Source organism: Salmo salar, chromosome ssa25, assembly GCF_905237065.1.
Source record: "Salmo salar chromosome ssa25, Ssal_v3.1, whole genome shotgun sequence".
In the NCBI taxonomy this organism is placed as follows: domain Eukaryota; kingdom Metazoa; phylum Chordata; class Actinopteri; order Salmoniformes; family Salmonidae; genus Salmo; species Salmo salar.
Window position 1 is genome coordinate 35,566,992 of NC_059466.1, and position 18,020 is coordinate 35,585,011.

The following is an 18,020-nucleotide window of genomic DNA, read 5'->3' on the forward strand; positions in this document are numbered from 1 at the left end:
CAGCACTTTGTGACATCAGCTGATGTAAGAAGGGCTTCATAAATACATTTGATTGATTGATTGATTGAATCACAAGATAGATACAACATCTATCTCTCGTGCTAGCTCTCTCTTACCCAGGTCCTGTCCGTGGGAACGCTCATTGCCCTGGATGTAGAGTAGGGAGTATCCATCATAGATCAGCGATGTTCCCTCTGGACACTGTGGAACCTCCACCGATTGGCTGTGCCTGGTTACCAGGAAACCATGCTCCATGGAGGAGGGGCCGGGAGGACCTACCTGACCCGGAACACCATCAGGTCCTGGGGGTCCAGGATACCCTCTCGGTCCTATAGGGACAAGGGTCAAAGGTCAAAGATGAAGGTCAGGGTCAAATGGAACATTAGTTCCCAGTCTGAGAATCACCCGGATAACAATAGTACATCAGATAGTATTCTATTCTACATACAGTGTAGTATCCTTTTCAGTGAGGCTATAAACTGGACAAAGGGGATGTGACTCTCACCTGAGGGACCAAGCAGGCCTGGTTCTCCCTTGGCTCCGGGGAGACCGTTAATCCCAGGGTTCCCCTCGTCACCTTTAATACCCTGAATACCTGTCATACCTGGGAGACAGAGAGCGAGAGAGGAGAGAGATGGAGAGAGAAAGAGAAACAAAGAGAGGGAGAGAAAATGGATGGATGGACGGATGGAAGAGATCATATATTATGGGGTGATCAGAGCTGATGTTTGGTCATAATATATCGGCTCATTGTAGATAGGATGGTTTGAACTCTCACCTTGCTGTCCTTTCAGCCCAGGGAAACCGGAGGGCCCCACAGGCCCCTGAGGGCCCTGACCCCCTGGGAAGCCACTTTCTCCCTTGATGAAGGTGTGGAGGCCAGGAGGACCAGGGGGGCCATCATTACCTTGAACAAGGAAAGGCCATTCAGATAATGACCAAATCATATTATTATTCATATTTGGGTAAAAGTATCTGCTACATGGCATTTATTCAGAATATACATGTCAGCACTCAATGGCCACTATACAGTAGGTGTTTGATGCTATGAAGCTCACAGTGATTTGGTTTACTGGCTGTTTGGTTTAATGTGGTGTCTCTCCACTCACCTTTGGTTCCTGGGAATCCTCTGTCTCCCAGCTCTCCTTTCAATCCAAACACACCCAATTCACCCTTTGTCCCTGAAGAAGAGAGGAACTTTTGGATTTATCCACCTGATGAAATCATCTGAACCACATAGACCAACGGTCACATGCACACATTGTAAGAATCAGAGGAGGCTGGTGGGGAAGATATAGGAAGATATTGGAAGACATTGTAATGCAGCGCTTCCCAAACTCAGTCCTCGGGACCCCAAGGGGTGCACGTTTTGTGTTTTGCCCTAACACTACACAGCTGATTCAAATGATCAAAGCTTGACCAAAATGTGCACCCTTTGGGGTCCTGGGGACCGACTTTGGGAAACCCTGTTGTAATGGCTAGAATGGAATAAAACATGTGGTTTCCATATGTTTGATGTGTTTGATAAAGTGGTGGCTAACCCTAGGGGCGTTAGGGGCGGTGCCCCACTTGTGATTGGTCCCCCCAAATGTTTATTTATTTGTATATATATATATACAGAACCAGTCAAAAGTTCGGACACATCTACTCATTCAATGATTTTTCTTTATTTTTACTATTTTCTACATTGTAGAATAATAGTGAAGACATCAAAACTATGAAGTAACACATATAGAATCATGTAGTAACCAAAAAAAAGTGTTAAAGTAGCCACCCTTTGCCTTGATGACAGCTTTGCACACTCTTGGCAATATCTCAACCAGCTTCATGAGGTGGAATACATTTCAATGAAGAGATGTGCCTTGTTAAGACATGAAAGTCAGTCATTGTGGAAAATTTCAAGAACTTTTAAAGTTTCTTCAAGTGCAGTCGCAAAAGCCATCAAACGCTATGATGAAACTGGCTCTCATGAGGACCGCCACAGGAAAGGAAGACCCAGAGTTAGCTCTGCTTCAGAGGATAAGTTCATTAGAGTTACCGGCCTCAGAAATTGCAGCCCAAATAAATGCTTCACAGAGTTCAAGTAACAGACACAACTCAACATCAACTGTTCAGAGGAGACTGTGTGAATCAGGCCTTCCTGGTCAAATTGCTGCAAAGCAACCACTACTAAAGGACACCAATAAGAAGAAGAGACTTGCTTGGGCCAAGAAACACAAGCAATGGACATTAGACCGGTGGAAATTTGTCCTTGGGCTCATCAGTCCAAATTAGAGATTTTTGGTTTCAACTGTGTAAGTGAACGGATGATCTCTGCATGTGTGGTTCCCACCGTGAAGCATGGAGGAGGAGGTGTGATGGTGTGGGGGTGCTTTGCTGGTGACACTGGCAGTAATGTATTTAGAATTTAAGGCACACTTAACCAGCATGGCTACCACAGCATTCTGCAGCGATATGGCATCCCATCTGGTTTGCGCTTAGTCGGACTATCATTGGTTTTTCAACAGGACAATGACCCAACACCTCCAGGTTGTGTAAGGGCTATTTGACCAAGAAGGAGAGTAATGGAGTGCTGCATCAGATGACCTGGCCTCCACAATCACCCGACCTCAACCCAATTTAGATGGTTTGGGATGAGTTGGACCACAGAGTGAAAAAATCAGCCAGCAAATGTTCAGCATATGTGGGAATTCCTTCAAGACGCTGGAAAAGCATTCCAGGTGAAGCTGGTTGAGAGAATGCCAAGAGTGTGCAAAGCTGTCATCATGGCAAAGGGTGGCTACTTTGAAGAATCTCAATTCTAAAATATATTTTGTTTTGTTTATATTTTTTGGTTACTACATGATTCCATATGCATTATTTCATAGTTTTGATGTCTTCACTATTATTCTACAATGTAGAAAATAGTAAAAAAATAAATAAAGAAAAACCCTTGAATGAGTAGATGTGTCCGAACTATTGACTGGTACTGTAAATAAAAAATATATATATTTTTAATGTTTTAAATGCTCATAAAAGTGCAGGAAATATGTACATTTTTCTGTTTCAAAAATATATTGTTAAAAACAAGCTGTTCAGCAGCAGCTCCGGGGGCGCATAGGCCGTACGAACATTGCTTGGATTGTTTTGCCAGCCATGGGTGAACTGCCCCAATGAAATCACAGGATTTCATAACATAAATTATAACAGCACAAAGTAAATGGACTGTCCTGGGGGTACTTAAATGTGCACTTTCAGAACTTCTGGGTTTGCTCTAGTCTCCCTCACAATGAGCCTCACACGCGCCAGACGACTTATTTCAGTACGGGAGACTAGATCTGCTCTATCAGATACAGCTGGGGCTAAAGCAAAAAGCTAATTGTAATTAACTTGGATATAAATAATCATAACAGTCATGGGAGCCTGGGACCTGATAAACCGAACATCTACAGTTGAAGTGGGAAGTTGACATACACCTTAGCCAAATCCATTTAAACTCAGCTTTTCACAATTCCTGACATTTAATCCTAGTAAAAATTCCCCGTCTTATGTCAGTTAGGATCACCACTTTATTTTAAGAATGTGAAATGTCAGAATAATAGTAGGGAGAATGACTTATTTCAGCTATTATTTCTTTCATCACATTCCCAGTGGGTCAGAACTTTAAACACACTCAATTTGTATTTGGTAGCATTGACTTGAAATTGTTTAACTTCGGTCAAATGTTTCGGGTAGCCTTCCACAACAAGTTGGGTGAATTTTGGCCCATTCCTCCTGACAGAGCTGGTGTAACTGAGTCAGGTTTGTAGGCCTCCTTGCTTGCACACGCTGTTTCAGTTCTGCCCACAAATTTTCTATTTTCTATAGGCTTGAGGTCAGGGTTTTTTTTCTCCAAAAAGTACGATCTTTGTCCCCATGTGCAGTTGCAAACCGTAGTCTGGCTTGTGGTTTTGGTGGTTTTGGAGCAGTGGCTTTTTCCTTGCTGACCGGCCTTTTAGGTTATGACAATATAGGACTTGTTTTACTGTGGATAAAGATACTTTTGTACCTGTTTCCTCCAGCATCTTCACAAGGTCCTTTGCTGTTGTTCTGGGATTGATTTGCACTTTTCGCACCAAAGTACGTTCCTCTCTAGGAGACAGAACGCGTCTCCTTCCTGAGCGATATGATGGCTGTGTGGTCCCATGGTGTTTATACTTGCGTACTATTGTTTGTACAGATGAACGTGGTACCTCCAGGCATTTGGAAATTGCTCCCAAGGATGAAGCAGACTTGTTGAGGTCTACAATTTTTTTCTGAGGTCTGATTTATTTTGATTTTCCCATGATGTCAAGCAAAAAGGCACTGAGTTTGAAGGTAGGCCTTGAAATACATCCACAGGTACACCTCCAATTGACTCAAATGATGTCAATTAGCCTATCAGAAGCTCCTAAAGCTATGATATCATTTTCTGGAATTTTCCAAGCTGTTTAAAGGCACAGTCAAGTTGTATGTTAACTTCTGACCCACTGGAATTGTGATACAGTGAATTATGAGTGAAATAATCTGACGGCCAACCTGCAAAGATGACTGCAAGAGCACAGCGCCGAATGCTCAATGAGGTTAAGAAGAATCATAGAGTGTCAGCTAAAGACTTACAGAAATCTCTGGAACATGCTTACATTTCTGTTGACGAGTCTACGATACGTAAAATACTCAACAAGAATGGTGTTCATGGGAGGACTCCACAGAAGAAGCCACTGCTGTCCAAAAAAAACATTACTCCATGTCTGAAGTTAGCAAAAGAGCACCTGGATGTTCCACAGCTCTTCTGGAAAAATATTCTGTGGACAGATTAAACTAAAGTTGAGTTGTTTGGAAGGAACACACAACACTATGTGTGGAGAAAAAAAAGGCACAGCACAGCACACCAACATCAAAACCTCATCCCAACTGTAAAGTATGGTGGAGGGAGCATCATGCTTTGGGGCTGCTTTGCTTCCTCAGGGCCTGGACAGCTTGCTATTATTGACGGAAAAATGAATTCCCAAGTTTATCAAGATATTTTGCAGGAGAATGTAAGTCTATCTGTCTGCCAATTGAAGCTCAACAGAAGTTGGGTGATGCAACAGGACAACGACTAAAAACACAGAAGTAAATCAACAACAGAATGGCTTCAACAGAAGAAAATACGCCTTCTGGAGTGTATTTCCTGACCTCAACCTCGAGAGCAGTTCACACCAGACATCCTAAGAATATTGTTGAACTGAAACAGTTGTGTAAAGATGAATGGTCCAAAATCCCTACTGACCGTTGTGAAGGTCTAATCCGCAACTACAGAAAACATTTGGTTCAGGTTATTGCCACCAAAGGAGGGTCAACCAATTATTAAATGCAAGGGTTCACATACTTTTTCCACCCTGCACTGTGAATGTTTACATGGTGTGTTCAATAAAGACATGAAAACGTATAATTGTTTGTGTGCTATTAGTTTAAGCAGACTGTTTGTCTATTGTTGTGACCAGATCAAATTTTATGACCAATTTATGCAGAAATGCAGGTAATTCCAAAGGGTTCACATACTTTTTCTTGCCACTGTATCGTTGCAAAGAAACTACTGGTAGTTCGAAAACTTGGCAACATATTTCTGTCATGCTGCTTTGTTGACAACTCCAACCACCCCGCCCCCCCAGGTATTCAGCCAATCAACGGCCGACACTGTTATGATACCGTCCCATTTATTCCATTCCAGCCATTACAATGAGCCCCCCCCCCCCCCACTGCCTCCTCTGGTAAGAAGATACAAGGACACTTTGTTCACTGTCTAAATGATCTATACCACTCACCTGGGAAACCTTGCCTAAATGATCTATACCACTCACCTGGGAAACCTTGTTTAAATTATCTACACCACTCACCTGGGAAACCTTGTTTAAATTATCTACACCACTCACCTGGGAAACCTTGTTTAAATTATCTACACCACTCATCTGGGAAACCTTGTCTAAATTAGATGTACCACTCACCTGGGAAACCAGGCACACCATGCAGTCCCATCTCTCCCTTCAGTCCATCAACACCTGGAAGGCCAGATTGCCCCTGTAACACACACACACACACACACACACACACACACACACACACACACACACACACACACACACACACACACACACACACACACACACACACACACACACACATACACATATATACACACACACACAAGTCAGATGGTGGACACTAGTCACGTGTCATGATAAACCGACTAGACTGTCATGACATCACAAATGGATCAGTCAGTGAGCAACAGGAAGTGACCTACAGGAAGTCCAGAGTATCCTCGTTCTCCCTTTAAGCCCTGCTCGCCCTGTACTCCTTGTCCACCCTGATCTCCCTTGTCTCCCTTAGCCCCCGCGCTGCCGGGAACACCAGTAGGACCTGGAACACCACTGGTACCTGTAGAGAGGAGGAGAAGAAGAGGAGGATGGAGGGAGGGAGGGAATGAGAAGAGGAGGATGGAGGAAGAGAGGAATGGAGGGGGATGAAAAGAGGAGGATGGAGGGAGAGGAATGGAGGGGGATGAGAAGAGGATGGAGAGAGAGAGGAATAGAAGGGGATGGGAAGAGGAGGATGGAGAGAGAGAGGGATGGAGGGGATGAGAAGAGGAGGATGGAGGGAGAGAGAGAGGGATGGAGGGGATGAGAAGAGGAGGAAGGAGGGAGAGAGGAATAGAAGGGGATGAGAAGAGGAGGATGGAGAGAGAAAGGGATGGAGTTGGATGAGAAGAGGAGGATGGGGGAGAGAGGAATGGAGGGGGTGATAAGAAGAGGATGGAGGGAGAGAGGAATAGAAGGGGATGGGAAGAGGAGTATGGAAGGAGAGAGGGATGGAGGGGGGTGAGAAGAATGGGATGGTGGGAGAGAGAGATAGAAGGGGATGAGAAGAGGAGGATGGACGGAGAGAGGGATGGAGGGGCATGATACGAGGATTGAGGGAGAGAGGAACGGAGGGGGATGAGAAGAGGAGGATGGAGGGAGGGAGGGTGGGAGAGAGGGATGGAGGGGATGAGAAGAGGAGGATGGAGAGAGAGAGGGGTAGAGGGGGATGAGAAGAGGAGGATGGAGGGAGAGAGAGGGATGGAGGGGGATGAAAAGAGGAGGACGGAGGGAGGGAGGGTGGGAGAGAGGGATGGAGGGGATGAGAAGAGGAGGATGGAGAGAGAGAGGGGTAGAGGGGGATGAGAAGAGGAGGATAAATGAAGGAGAATGAGAACCAGAGGATGATATTTATCAAAATGTACAATCAAGCAGGTTTCAGGTGTGCAGTATACAGTACCTGGTTCTCCAGGCTTTCCTGGCACTCCTTGATCTCCTTTGGGCCCCTCCATAGCGGGTCCTGGGTGGCCCTGTTCTCCTGGCTGGCCAAGGGAGCCCTGGAAGCCTGCCGTACCCTTCTCTCCCCTGGTCCCTGGGATACCTGGGATACCTGGGGAACCTGGGAAACCTGGACTGCCCTTATCACCTTTAAGTCCAGACGACCCCGGCGTTCCTGGGAAGCCTCTGCCAGGAAAACCTATAGGAGGGACACAGAGACAAACACTCCAGGCCATTGATCAAACTCCAGGCCATTGACGTAAAAACGTCACCTACTAAACTCTTAAGGTCTGCCTCTGCTGTTTGTTGGCTGTTTAGATGCAGTGTATGAGTTGATTTGGAGACATAGTCAAGAGTTGGGCGAATGGAAATATAACACAGATCATAAAAGCATGTGGTTTACAAGTGGTTTATAGGCTGATGAACATTCCTGACTGTATCCTAAAGGTCAGGAGAGGTCACTCACCTTGGTCTCCTCTGTCTCCTGATGATCCAGGAATGCCGTCCACTCCTGACTCTCCTTTCTCTCCGGTCGGACCTGGGGGACCCTGCAGACCAGGCTCACCTGGGAAACAATAGGTTACCTGAGTGTGTGTCTCGACCCGCTGTGGTAGAGTAGCTACAGTATGGGAAATTAGTCCAAGCTTCATGACTAGCTGTCATACTGCACTAACAGGAACCAGTGGCAACAGGGGCATTGTTACTGTGCTCCATGTGTTCCTTACCTGGTCGACCTGTTTGACCTGGCTCTCCTGTTGACCCGGGCAGCCCACCGACACCCTTCTCTCCTGGCCGACCTGGCTGACCTGCACAACACAGCACGCACCTTCGGTTAGACTAGAGGTTGCCAAGCAAAAAGTAATGTTCTGGGTTTGTGAGATGATCGAGAATACCTGGTCGATATAGGAAATAATACTTTCAAGTGTTCTTCCCTGGGCCAACATGTATTCTAATCTTGTCTTGTCTTTTTTTAAACTCCAAATTGAATCAATCAATCAGTCAGGTCAAAGTAGGGGCAGTTGTCATCATGGAGACCGGACCCTCACCTGGGTGACCAATGTAACCAGTGTCTCCCTTGGTTCCTGGTGTTCCTGGCATCCCAGGGACTCCCATTCCTCCCTTCTGACCCTTCTCTCCTGCGTTACCAGGGAAACCAGGCAGACCCAACTGACCCTGAGAGAGAGAAAAAAAAGAGAGGGATGGAGGGAGAGAAAGAGAGTGGGAAAATTAGAGGAAAATGGTAGATACAGTGTATTGATTGAAAAAGAGACAGTTAGTGGCGCAATTGCAATGAAAAAAAGGATACACCGAAGCTAGCTAGCACCATCCATCAAGACACAAACCTTGGTTGTGTGAAACTTTCAAGGAGCCAGCTCTCAGGGAGACTAAAAGTGGTTGTGACTTACCTTCTCTCCAGGGGGTCCTGGCACTCCGACACCTGGCAAACCGGCTGTTCCTTTGTCTCCTTTCACCCCCTCTGTACCCCGGAACCCTGGGTGACCCGTTGTCCCCACAATGCCTTTAGCACCCTTCGAACCCTTTGAACCTATAGAACCATACATGAGAATCCGGTTAGAACCAGTCTAGCCATCCGCACCACAGCGGATGTTCGATATAAAGGATGATTCCTCTCAGTGAGTGGATTGTGTGTTGTTTTCTTACCTGGGTATCCCATTTCTCCAATGCTTCCTTTGTTTCCAGGATACCCAGTACTGCCGGGCTCACCAGGAACACCTGTGTCTCCTTTCTCACCTGAGAAACAAGAATCATAACGATTAAAATAGGGTGTCATTTAATCATCACATTGACTGTGTCCCAAATACTATCCACTAGCATATTATACATTGTGCAAGACCAGTACATAATTTCATACCAGGTAGTATACAGGTTTGTAACCGTTGAGATCCTATTAAACTACTCTAATTCCTTTCTATGTGTCGGGCACAATAAACAGAGGGGTGTGGCGAAGCCTACATAGGTGACTAACCTGGTTGACCAGGTGTACCGGGCTCTCCATCCTTTCCTGGCATACCAGGTACTCCGGCCTGTCCTGGATAACCCTTCTCTCCAGTGTGTCCAGGGTCACCTAATGGGAAAAAGTGGGATTTAGCGTACCTAAACGATTCCCAATTCCTGTTTAAAACAGACCACCTGACAGACATACAGTGCAGTAGAATGTAGGATACAGTGCAGTAGGATGTAGGATACAGTGCGGTAGGATGTAGGATACAGTGCTGTCGGATACAGTGTAGTATGATGTAGGATACAGTGCAGTACGATGTAGGATACAGTGCAGTAGGATGTAGGATATAGTGCAATACAATGTAGGATACAGTGCAGTAGGATGTAGGATACAGTGCAGTACGATGTAGGATACAGTGCAGTAGGATGTAGGATATAGTGCAGTACAATGTAGGATACAGTGCAGTAGGATGTAGGATATAGTGCAGTACGATGTAGGATACAGTGCAGTAGAATGTAGGATACAGTGCAGTACGATGTAGGATACAGTGCAGTAGGATGTAGGATATAGTGCAGTACGATGTAGGATACAGTGCAGTAGGATGTAGGATACAGTGCAGTAGGATGTAGGATACAGTGCAGTAGGATGTAGGATACAGTGCAGTAGGATGTAGGATACAGTGCAGTAGGATGTAGGATACAGTGCAGTAGGATGTAGGATACAGTGCTGTAGGATACAGTGTAGTATGATGTAGGATACAGCGCAGTTGTATGGGGCATGTTCACTTTGTATACCTGGGTCTCCGCTGTCTCCTTTCTCTCCCTTCATGTGCTCCATGTTCAGCTCACTCATGTTGCCAGGAGGACCCTGCAGACCCGGCTCTCCCCTCTCTCCTTTGGGTCCAGGCTCACCAAACTCCCCCCTAGGTCCAGAGACACCCGGGTTGCCTGAGAGAGAGGAGTGGTTTGAGATGCTATAGTATAGTGGTGCAAAACACACTGATTGGTAGTCTGGTAGTACAGCAGTTCTACTCTACCCACCTCTCTGTCCAGGAGTTCCAGGGCTCCCAGCAGAACCCTGATATCCTGGTGTTCCGGGCATTCCCATGACTCCCATCTCTCCCTTGAGGCCTGGGGAACACACACACATCAACAAATAAATAGAATAGGAAAAGAAAATGAACCCAGACCAGTCTAGTCAATGAGTGTTCATTTCCTTCCGGTTTAATCAGACCTCCTCCACTGTTCTGAGATCTGTCTCACCTGGGTCTCCGGGGAATCCGTCTCTGCCAGCCGGGCCAGGTCTTCCTGGCAACCCTTTTGATCCAGACAGTCCAGGGAATCCTGAGTCTCCCTTCTCTCCCTGGGGGCCGGGCATGTCCAGACCAGGAGAGCCAGGGAAGCCCTTATCTCCTTTCACACCGTCATGACCGAAGGGGCCTGGCTCTCCAGGGGGTCCTATTGGTCCAGGGGCCCCAGGTTCTCCTGCTCCAGGGGGTCCAGGGGGTCCAGTGCCACCATGCTGACCAGGGGGGCCAGGGTCACCTTGAATTCCCTGAGCTCCAGGTGGTCCTGTGTGTCCCTCTTGTCCAGGAATACCAGTTGGACCAACGCTGCCTTTATCTCCATGGAAACCTGTCTCTCCGGGAGGGCCCTGAGAACCTTTAGGACCAGGTAGACCCTGACCTGGCTCACCCTTGAGAGGGCAGAAGAAGATTGGTTGATTGTTTGATTGATGGAGTTTGAAACAATAGAAAGTGAAGCAAAGACACAGACACAGGAACACACACCTTTGGACCAGGTATGCCTGGTTTTCCAGAGAAACCATCCTGTCCAGATCTCCCAGGCTCTCCTGGCAACCCAGGGGCTCCTGGAGCTCCAGAGTATCCTTTAGGCCCGGGTAGTCCTGGGAACCCAATGCCGGGGACACCTGAGTCACCTTTCTGTCCGGGGAATCCTGGCATTCCAGGGTCTCCCTGAAGTCCTCTGTCACCTGGGGTCAGGATGGAGAAGTTGTTCATGATGCACTACGCAGGAGCAAGCAGGACCATAGTCTACCATAAACCAGATCAATACCAATAAGCTGACCCTCACCTTGTAGTCCAGGACCAAGCAGGACCATAGCCTACCATAAACCAGATCAATACCAATAAGCTGACCCTCACCTTGTAGTCCAGGACCAAGCAGGACCATAGCCTACCATAAACCAGATCAATACCAATAAGCTGACCCTCACCTTGTAGTCCAGGACCAAGCAGGACCATAGCCTACCATAAACCAGATCAATACCAATAAGCTGACCCTCACCTTGTAGTCCAGGACCAAGCAGGACCATAGCCTACCATAAACCAGATCAATACCAATAAACTGACCCTCACCTTGTAGTCCAGGACCAAGCAGGACCATAGCCTACCATAAACCAGATCAATACCAATAAGCTGACCCTCACCTTGTAGTCCAGGACCAAGCAGGACCATAGCCTACCATAAACCAGATCAATACCAATAAGCTGACCCTCACCTTGTAGTCCAGGACCAAGCAGGACCATAGCCTACCATAAACCAGATCAATACCAATAAGCTGACCCTCACCTTGTAGTCCAGGACCAAGCAGGACCATAGTCTACCATAAACCAGATCAATACCAATAAGCTGACCCTCACCTTGTAGTCCAGGACCAAGCAGGACCATAGTCTACCATAAACCAGATCAATACCAATAAACTGACCCTCACCTTGTAGTCCAGGACCAAGCAGGACCATAGCCTACCATAAACCAGATCAATACCAATAAACTGACCCTCACCTTGTAGTCCAGGGATGTCAGATCAATACCAATAAACTGACCCTCACCTTGTAGTCCAGGGATGTCAGATCAATACCAATAAACTGACCCTCACCTTGTAGTCCAGGGATGTCAGATCAATACCAATAAACTGACCCTCACCTTGTAGTCCAGGGATGTCAGATCAATACCAATAAACTGACCCTCACCTTGTAGTCCAGGGATGTCAGATCAATACCAATAAACTGACCCTCACCTTGTAGTCCAGGGATGTCAGATCAATACCAATAAACTGACCCTCACCTTGTAGTCCAGGGATGTCAGATCAATACCAATAAACTGACCCTCACCTTGTAGTCCAGGTATGTCAGATCAATACCAATAAGCTGACCCTCACCTTGTAGTCCAGGGATGCCAGATTGTCCTCGAGGACCGGGGGAGCCCTGGGGTCCAGGTGAGCTCACATCTTTACCTGGTTCACCTTTCAATCCTGAGAGGCAGAGAGAGCATGTGCACATCATCATTTAGGCTCCTTTTACCTAACAAGTGTGTGTTCTTTTGAGTGTGTTTGTAGCTGTAGCCTGTACCCACCTGGTTGTCCAGGGATTCCAGGTTTGCCTTGTTGACCAGATGTACCCTTCTCTCCAGGCTCCCCTGGCCGGCCAAACCCTGGTACCCCAGGAGGACCCCTCTCTCCTGGGGGTCCAGAGAAACCAGGGTCCCCATCGAGACCACGGTCCCCCTTGATGCCCTCTCTGGCCTGCAAGAAGAGATCAGAGATAGAGGTGGATGACTGACTGACTGTAGCACTGTCTGAACACAAGTTTTAGGAGCCTTCTAGTGCTCGCTAACACACACACACACACACACACACACACACACACACACACACACACACACACACACACACACACACACACACACACACACACACACACACACACACACACACACACACACACACACACACACACACACACACACACACACACACACACATACAGGTTCTCCTTTGGATCCAGGCAGGCCTGCTAGTCCTTCTTTCCCTGGCAGTCCATCTACACCAGGTAGACCTTGTGCGCCAACGAAACCAGGCAGACCTTTGTCCCCCTTCAGGCCTGGAGCCAGGTAGATGTCGCCAGGTTCCCCATGGGCTCCTGGAGCACCTACCAACCCAGGAGTACCTGAATTACCCTGGCGAGAGGAGAAGGATTAGCAGGGTCAATCAACAATCTCTTTTATTGGAAGAAAACTACTAGACAAACATACAGTACATAGTAATGACATGTGGACGGCCAGTGATGCAGTATGTCCACCATAATGGTCTTTATGGAGCTACAGTGATGCAGCATGTCCACCATAATGGTCTTTATGGAGCTACAGTGATGCAGCATGTCCACCATAATGGTCTTTATGGAGCTACAGTGATGCAGCATGTCCACCATAATGGTCTTTATGGAGCTACAGGGATGCAGCATGTCCACCATAATGGTCTTTATGGAGCTACAGTGATGCAGCATGTCCACCATAATGGTCTTTATGGAGCTACAGTGATGCAGCATGTCCATCATAATGGTCTTTATGGAGCTACAGTGATGCAGCATGTCCACCATAATGGTCTTTATGGAGCTACAGTGATGCAGCATATCCACCATAATGGTCTTTATGGAGCTACAGTGATGCAGCATGTTCACCATAATGGTCTTTATGGAGCTACAGTGATGCAGCATGTCCACCATAATGGTCTTTATGGAGCTATAGTGATGCAGCATGTCCACCATAATGGTCTTTATGGAGCTATAGTGATGCAGCATGTCCACCATAATGGTCTTTATGGAGCTACAGTGATGCAGCATATCCACCATAATGGTCTTTATGGAGCTACAGTGATGCAGCATGTCCACCATAATGGTCTTTATGGAGCTACAGTGATGCAGCATGTCCACCATAATGGTCTTTATGGAGCTACAGTGATGCAGCATGTCCACCATAATGGTCTTTATGGAGCTACAGTGATGCAGCATGTCCACCATAATGGTCTTTATGGAGCTACAGTGATGCAGCATGTCCACCATAATGGTCTTTATGGAGCTACAGTGATGCAGCATGTCCACCATAATGGTCTTTATGGAGCTACAGTGATGCAGCATGTCCACCATAATGGTCTTTATGAAGCTACGGTGATGCAGCATGTCTTCTTCAGGTTCTATTAGAAGAGTGAGTGATGATGTGATGAAGATAACTCACAGGGCTTCCATCAAGCCCAGCAGGTCCAGGCACACCCTTGTCTCCTTTACTGCCTGCCGCTCCTGGATAACCTACAGGGGACAAACAACACTTCTCAGTCCAACACAAAAACACCATCCCATAGGAAATAGTGTGGAGGTGGATAAATATAGGCCCTAGGGTCAGGATCCTAACCTGAGATACATGGTGAAGATGTGGAACATAATTTTAGTGCCAATCATTCATTTAAATCAGTGACACAAAGGTTTCAGTTGCATGTGTTTATCTCCAGCTATGATTCAGTCAGTAGTGTGGGAGTATCTCTTGTCAGCTCACCTTGTAGTCCTTTAGGCCCCTGGGGGCCAGGGATTCCAGGTGGGCCCAAGGCTTCGCACTGCACACACGTGTCTCCCTGATCACCTGGAGGTACATCACAATACAAGTTATATCAGACAAACAGGTAGGTGACAGCATGGGATACGATGGATACCTTTAAGTGAATCTGAGCTGTACTATGTGGAATGGAGTAATATATTGTAATATGTGATAATGTTACGTAATGTATGTAATCAGTATGTGAGCACTACAGAGTTTCGTGGTGATAAAAGCGAGAGGGAAAGAGAAAGGGGGAGAGAGCGCATACAATATGCATGCACTGACTACAGATTTAGCTAAATGTACAGTACATTGTGATTGGACAGAACATCAGAGACTGATAAGAGTGATTGTCCCACCACCCCCTCCCTCACCTTTCTGTCCTAACTCCCCCTGTAGTCCAGGTGGGCCGGGGGGCCCAGGTGGTCCCTTCTCAAGGGCCGGATCACATGGCTCATCTCCTATACACATAGTGCAACACACACACACACACACACACACACACACACACACACACACACACACACACACACACACACACACACACACACACACACACACACACACACACACACAGGTGAGAGACAGCCTAGACAACACTGAGTGACCTAAAAGACTCCATTGCTAAACGTATAATCAGCTAAATGACTCCACAATGACAAATGTCAAAGGTCACACTATGAATGTGTAACCACACCTACCAGGGGGTCCGGGAGGACCAGGGTGTCCAATAAGCCCATCTTGTCCAGGCTTTCCTCTGAGAGACTCCCCTTCTGCACCTCTGTCTCCCTTCTGACCGACCTCTCCTGGCCGGCCCTTCTCTCCAGGTGGTCCCTCAATGTGCCTGCCTAAAATATACCACAGAGGGACACAGTGAGGTATGGGGATGTCAACTAAAGAAATACATGACAGAGAGGACATAAAATATGACCGAGTGTCAAGTAATGGGTCACGGATTACTGATGGTCAAAATGTGTGTTTCTTCTCTTACCTGGTAGGCCCAGAGCTCCTTGAATACCAGGGAAACCTGTCAGATAAAGAAGCATGTTCAGAGTTGGTCTAGGAGGCCTACATAGACACTTAGAAGGACTTCTTCTTTGGATACTAGTTAAATGATGAACTAAACAGCTGTATTTATAAAGGGGTCGGGGGGTTTACTGTACCTCTTTCTCCTTGTAAGCCTGGGAGACCAGGGGGTCCGGGAGGGCCAGGAGCACCATCACCCTAAAATCACAGAAATCACAAGTTCATCAAAGTTCATCCCCCTGCATAGAAAACAAATAAATGACTATACTTTTCAATAATAGTGCTGAGCATGTTACTCTCATTTTAAAGAGTGTATGGCGGCATCTGATGGACAAAAAAATAACTGCATCTGAAAGTTCAATATTTGAGGTGGTCAGAGCAATAAGCGAGGCTACAGAGAGAGAGAGAGAGAGAGTATACAGTACTTACATTTGCTGGAGGGCCTCTCTCTCCCTTTTCACCCTAAAACACAGAGAGACATCCATTTCATTAGCCTCAGCATTGCTATAAAAAAGCAGATGACAGGTACATGTTTACGTAGTTACCGGTGTTCCATGGTATCCAGGGCCGCCAGGAAAGCCTCTCTCTCCCTGTATGACAACAGGCACATCACAATGATCAGGACAAAGACATCGAACACAACTGAACTATTGAGATAAAACTACTAGAGAGAGAGAAAGAGAGAGAGAGAGAGAGAGAGAGAGAGAGAGAGAGAGAGAGAGAGAGAGAGAGAGAGAGAGAGGTGGTGGATGAGAGACAGTGAGAATGTGAGAAAGAGGAAGTAGGCTAGGTGTAGACGTGTATGATTCTATACCTTAAATCCATTGTCTCCATCTTTTCCAGGTTTTCCCTGAAATCCAATACACAGAAATTCAGTTCTACCAGGAAAGCAAATAATGTTTTAGTTTTTCTTCAATAAAAGCAAAATGAAATGAAATTGAAGTGATCATCGTCACTCACCCTTGGTCCTGGTGGCCCTTGTTCACCCTTGACCCCGTTTAGATGTGGAATGCAAAAACCCTGCAAACAAAAATGACATCAATGTTACTTATAGTGGCCATCAAAACACAATTCAGTATTGGTTTGCTGTACTGTAATGTCATTGCATGTAGATGAATGTTGGACTTGAAAAGTAGTAAACACTCACTTTCTCTCCTCTGTCTCCTGTATCTCCTCTCTGACCCTGAAGGACAGACACAAACACCTTCAGTAAGGAGGTAGGCCTACTTTCCTTTCATCCATTCATTCATTTATTTATCCATCCAGCCACCCATCCATTGATAATCATAGATTTGTTAACACAGTGAGATTGAGGACATTCGTCAGAGGCCTATACTCCGTGAAGGAGTCAAGGGCTTAGGTCAAAGTAGGTCATCATTGTCCATTTTTGTCATTGATTATGAGGAGCTGGGTACCGGTGGTCCTGGGAGGTAGTGCGAAACAGCATTTCCTGTCGCTTCCTGTGATGGAGGTCCGGGGGGGCCGGGGGGGCCAGGGGGGCCACGGAACCCTTGTTGACCCTATCAGGAGAGGAAAATACCAGGGGTACGGATCAGAAACAGGAACAAAGAAAACTGTATACAGTGGAGAGGGCTAGGGCTTTGTTGTGGAAGAAGAAGAGATGAAGGGAGAAGGGGACCGAATCTGTCCCTCAAAGGTCAAGGAAGTTATAACTGTTACTACTGGTTTATTTTCTATATATTGCTGCTTATAAACCCTTTATAAAGCTGTTATGAACACGAAAGTGTGCATGTCTCACCTTGTCTCCCTTCTCACTCTGGAAAGACAGCCTGTCACCCTGAGAGAGAAAACAAACGTAATTTCTAAGAGATATGATTGGACATTACAATTGAGACGTTACAACTAGGAAAGATCTGATTGGACATCACTACTGAGATGTCACAACTGAGAGTAATCTGATTGGATGAACAACAACATCTAATGTGGGTTAATGTTAGGCTATTATCGGCAGATCATTGACCAGCCTACCTTTTCTCCTTTGGGGCCAGGTGGGCCAGGGAAACCCTAAAGGGAGGAAGGAATACAGTCAGTCAGTGTTCAAAGACCTAGAAAAATCCAAATCGAACACAGACATGCTAATATGATGCTAATGCTAACATTCATAGCCATTTGGTATCATTTGAGAACCAGTCTAAGCTACAGTGTAAGTGATCTTGTGTTAGTCTGGTCACTCACTCTGGGTCCATCTGATCCCTGGTTTCCTGGTGGGCCTTCAGGCCCTGAGGGGCCATTGGGACCCTGTGGAAAGATAAGAGGAATATTGTGTATGTCACAAATATTCTGTTGTCAGTCA

General features: G+C 46.5%; 1 protein-coding gene across 2 annotated transcripts in view; it reads right to left on the bottom strand.

Moving 5' to 3' along the window:
- col4a1 (collagen, type IV, alpha 1) overlaps positions 1-18,020 on the bottom strand; it is a 161,477-nt gene that overhangs the window by 9,854 nt on the left and 133,603 nt on the right. Inside the window, exons 10-44 of one of the 2 annotated variants that reach the window (XM_045707489.1) lie at positions 17,903-17,965; positions 17,696-17,731; positions 17,466-17,504; positions 17,122-17,226; positions 16,854-16,889; positions 16,667-16,726; positions 16,521-16,556; positions 16,252-16,296; positions 16,136-16,168; positions 15,844-15,904; positions 15,672-15,707; positions 15,382-15,528; positions 15,055-15,141; positions 14,642-14,725; positions 14,327-14,397; positions 13,082-13,273; positions 12,671-12,839; positions 12,477-12,569; positions 11,087-11,289; positions 10,560-10,992; positions 10,338-10,427; positions 10,092-10,244; positions 9,322-9,420; positions 8,997-9,086; positions 8,741-8,880; positions 8,381-8,507; positions 8,060-8,140; positions 7,801-7,899; positions 7,297-7,533; positions 6,284-6,417; positions 5,985-6,057; positions 1,110-1,181; positions 779-907; positions 506-604; positions 117-329 (exon numbers count right to left, since the gene is read on the bottom strand). In XM_045707489.1, coding sequence (XP_045563445.1) covers positions 117-329; positions 506-604; positions 779-907; positions 1,110-1,181; positions 5,985-6,057; positions 6,284-6,417; positions 7,297-7,533; positions 7,801-7,899; positions 8,060-8,140; positions 8,381-8,507; positions 8,741-8,880; positions 8,997-9,086; positions 9,322-9,420; positions 10,092-10,244; positions 10,338-10,427; positions 10,560-10,992; positions 11,087-11,289; positions 12,477-12,569; positions 12,671-12,839; positions 13,082-13,273; positions 14,327-14,397; positions 14,642-14,725; positions 15,055-15,141; positions 15,382-15,528; positions 15,672-15,707; positions 15,844-15,904; positions 16,136-16,168; positions 16,252-16,296; positions 16,521-16,556; positions 16,667-16,726; positions 16,854-16,889; positions 17,122-17,226; positions 17,466-17,504; positions 17,696-17,731; positions 17,903-17,965 — 3,865 coding nt within the window. The remainder of the gene's footprint in view (positions 1-116; positions 330-505; positions 605-778; positions 908-1,109; positions 1,182-5,984; positions 6,058-6,283; positions 6,418-7,296; positions 7,534-7,800; positions 7,900-8,059; positions 8,141-8,380; positions 8,508-8,740; positions 8,881-8,996; positions 9,087-9,321; positions 9,421-10,091; positions 10,245-10,337; positions 10,428-10,559; positions 10,993-11,086; positions 11,290-12,476; positions 12,570-12,670; positions 12,840-13,081; positions 13,274-14,326; positions 14,398-14,641; positions 14,726-15,054; positions 15,142-15,381; positions 15,529-15,671; positions 15,708-15,843; positions 15,905-16,135; positions 16,169-16,251; positions 16,297-16,520; positions 16,557-16,666; positions 16,727-16,853; positions 16,890-17,121; positions 17,227-17,465; positions 17,505-17,695; positions 17,732-17,902; positions 17,966-18,020) is intronic. The other variant, XM_045707490.1, reaches the window with a different exon arrangement.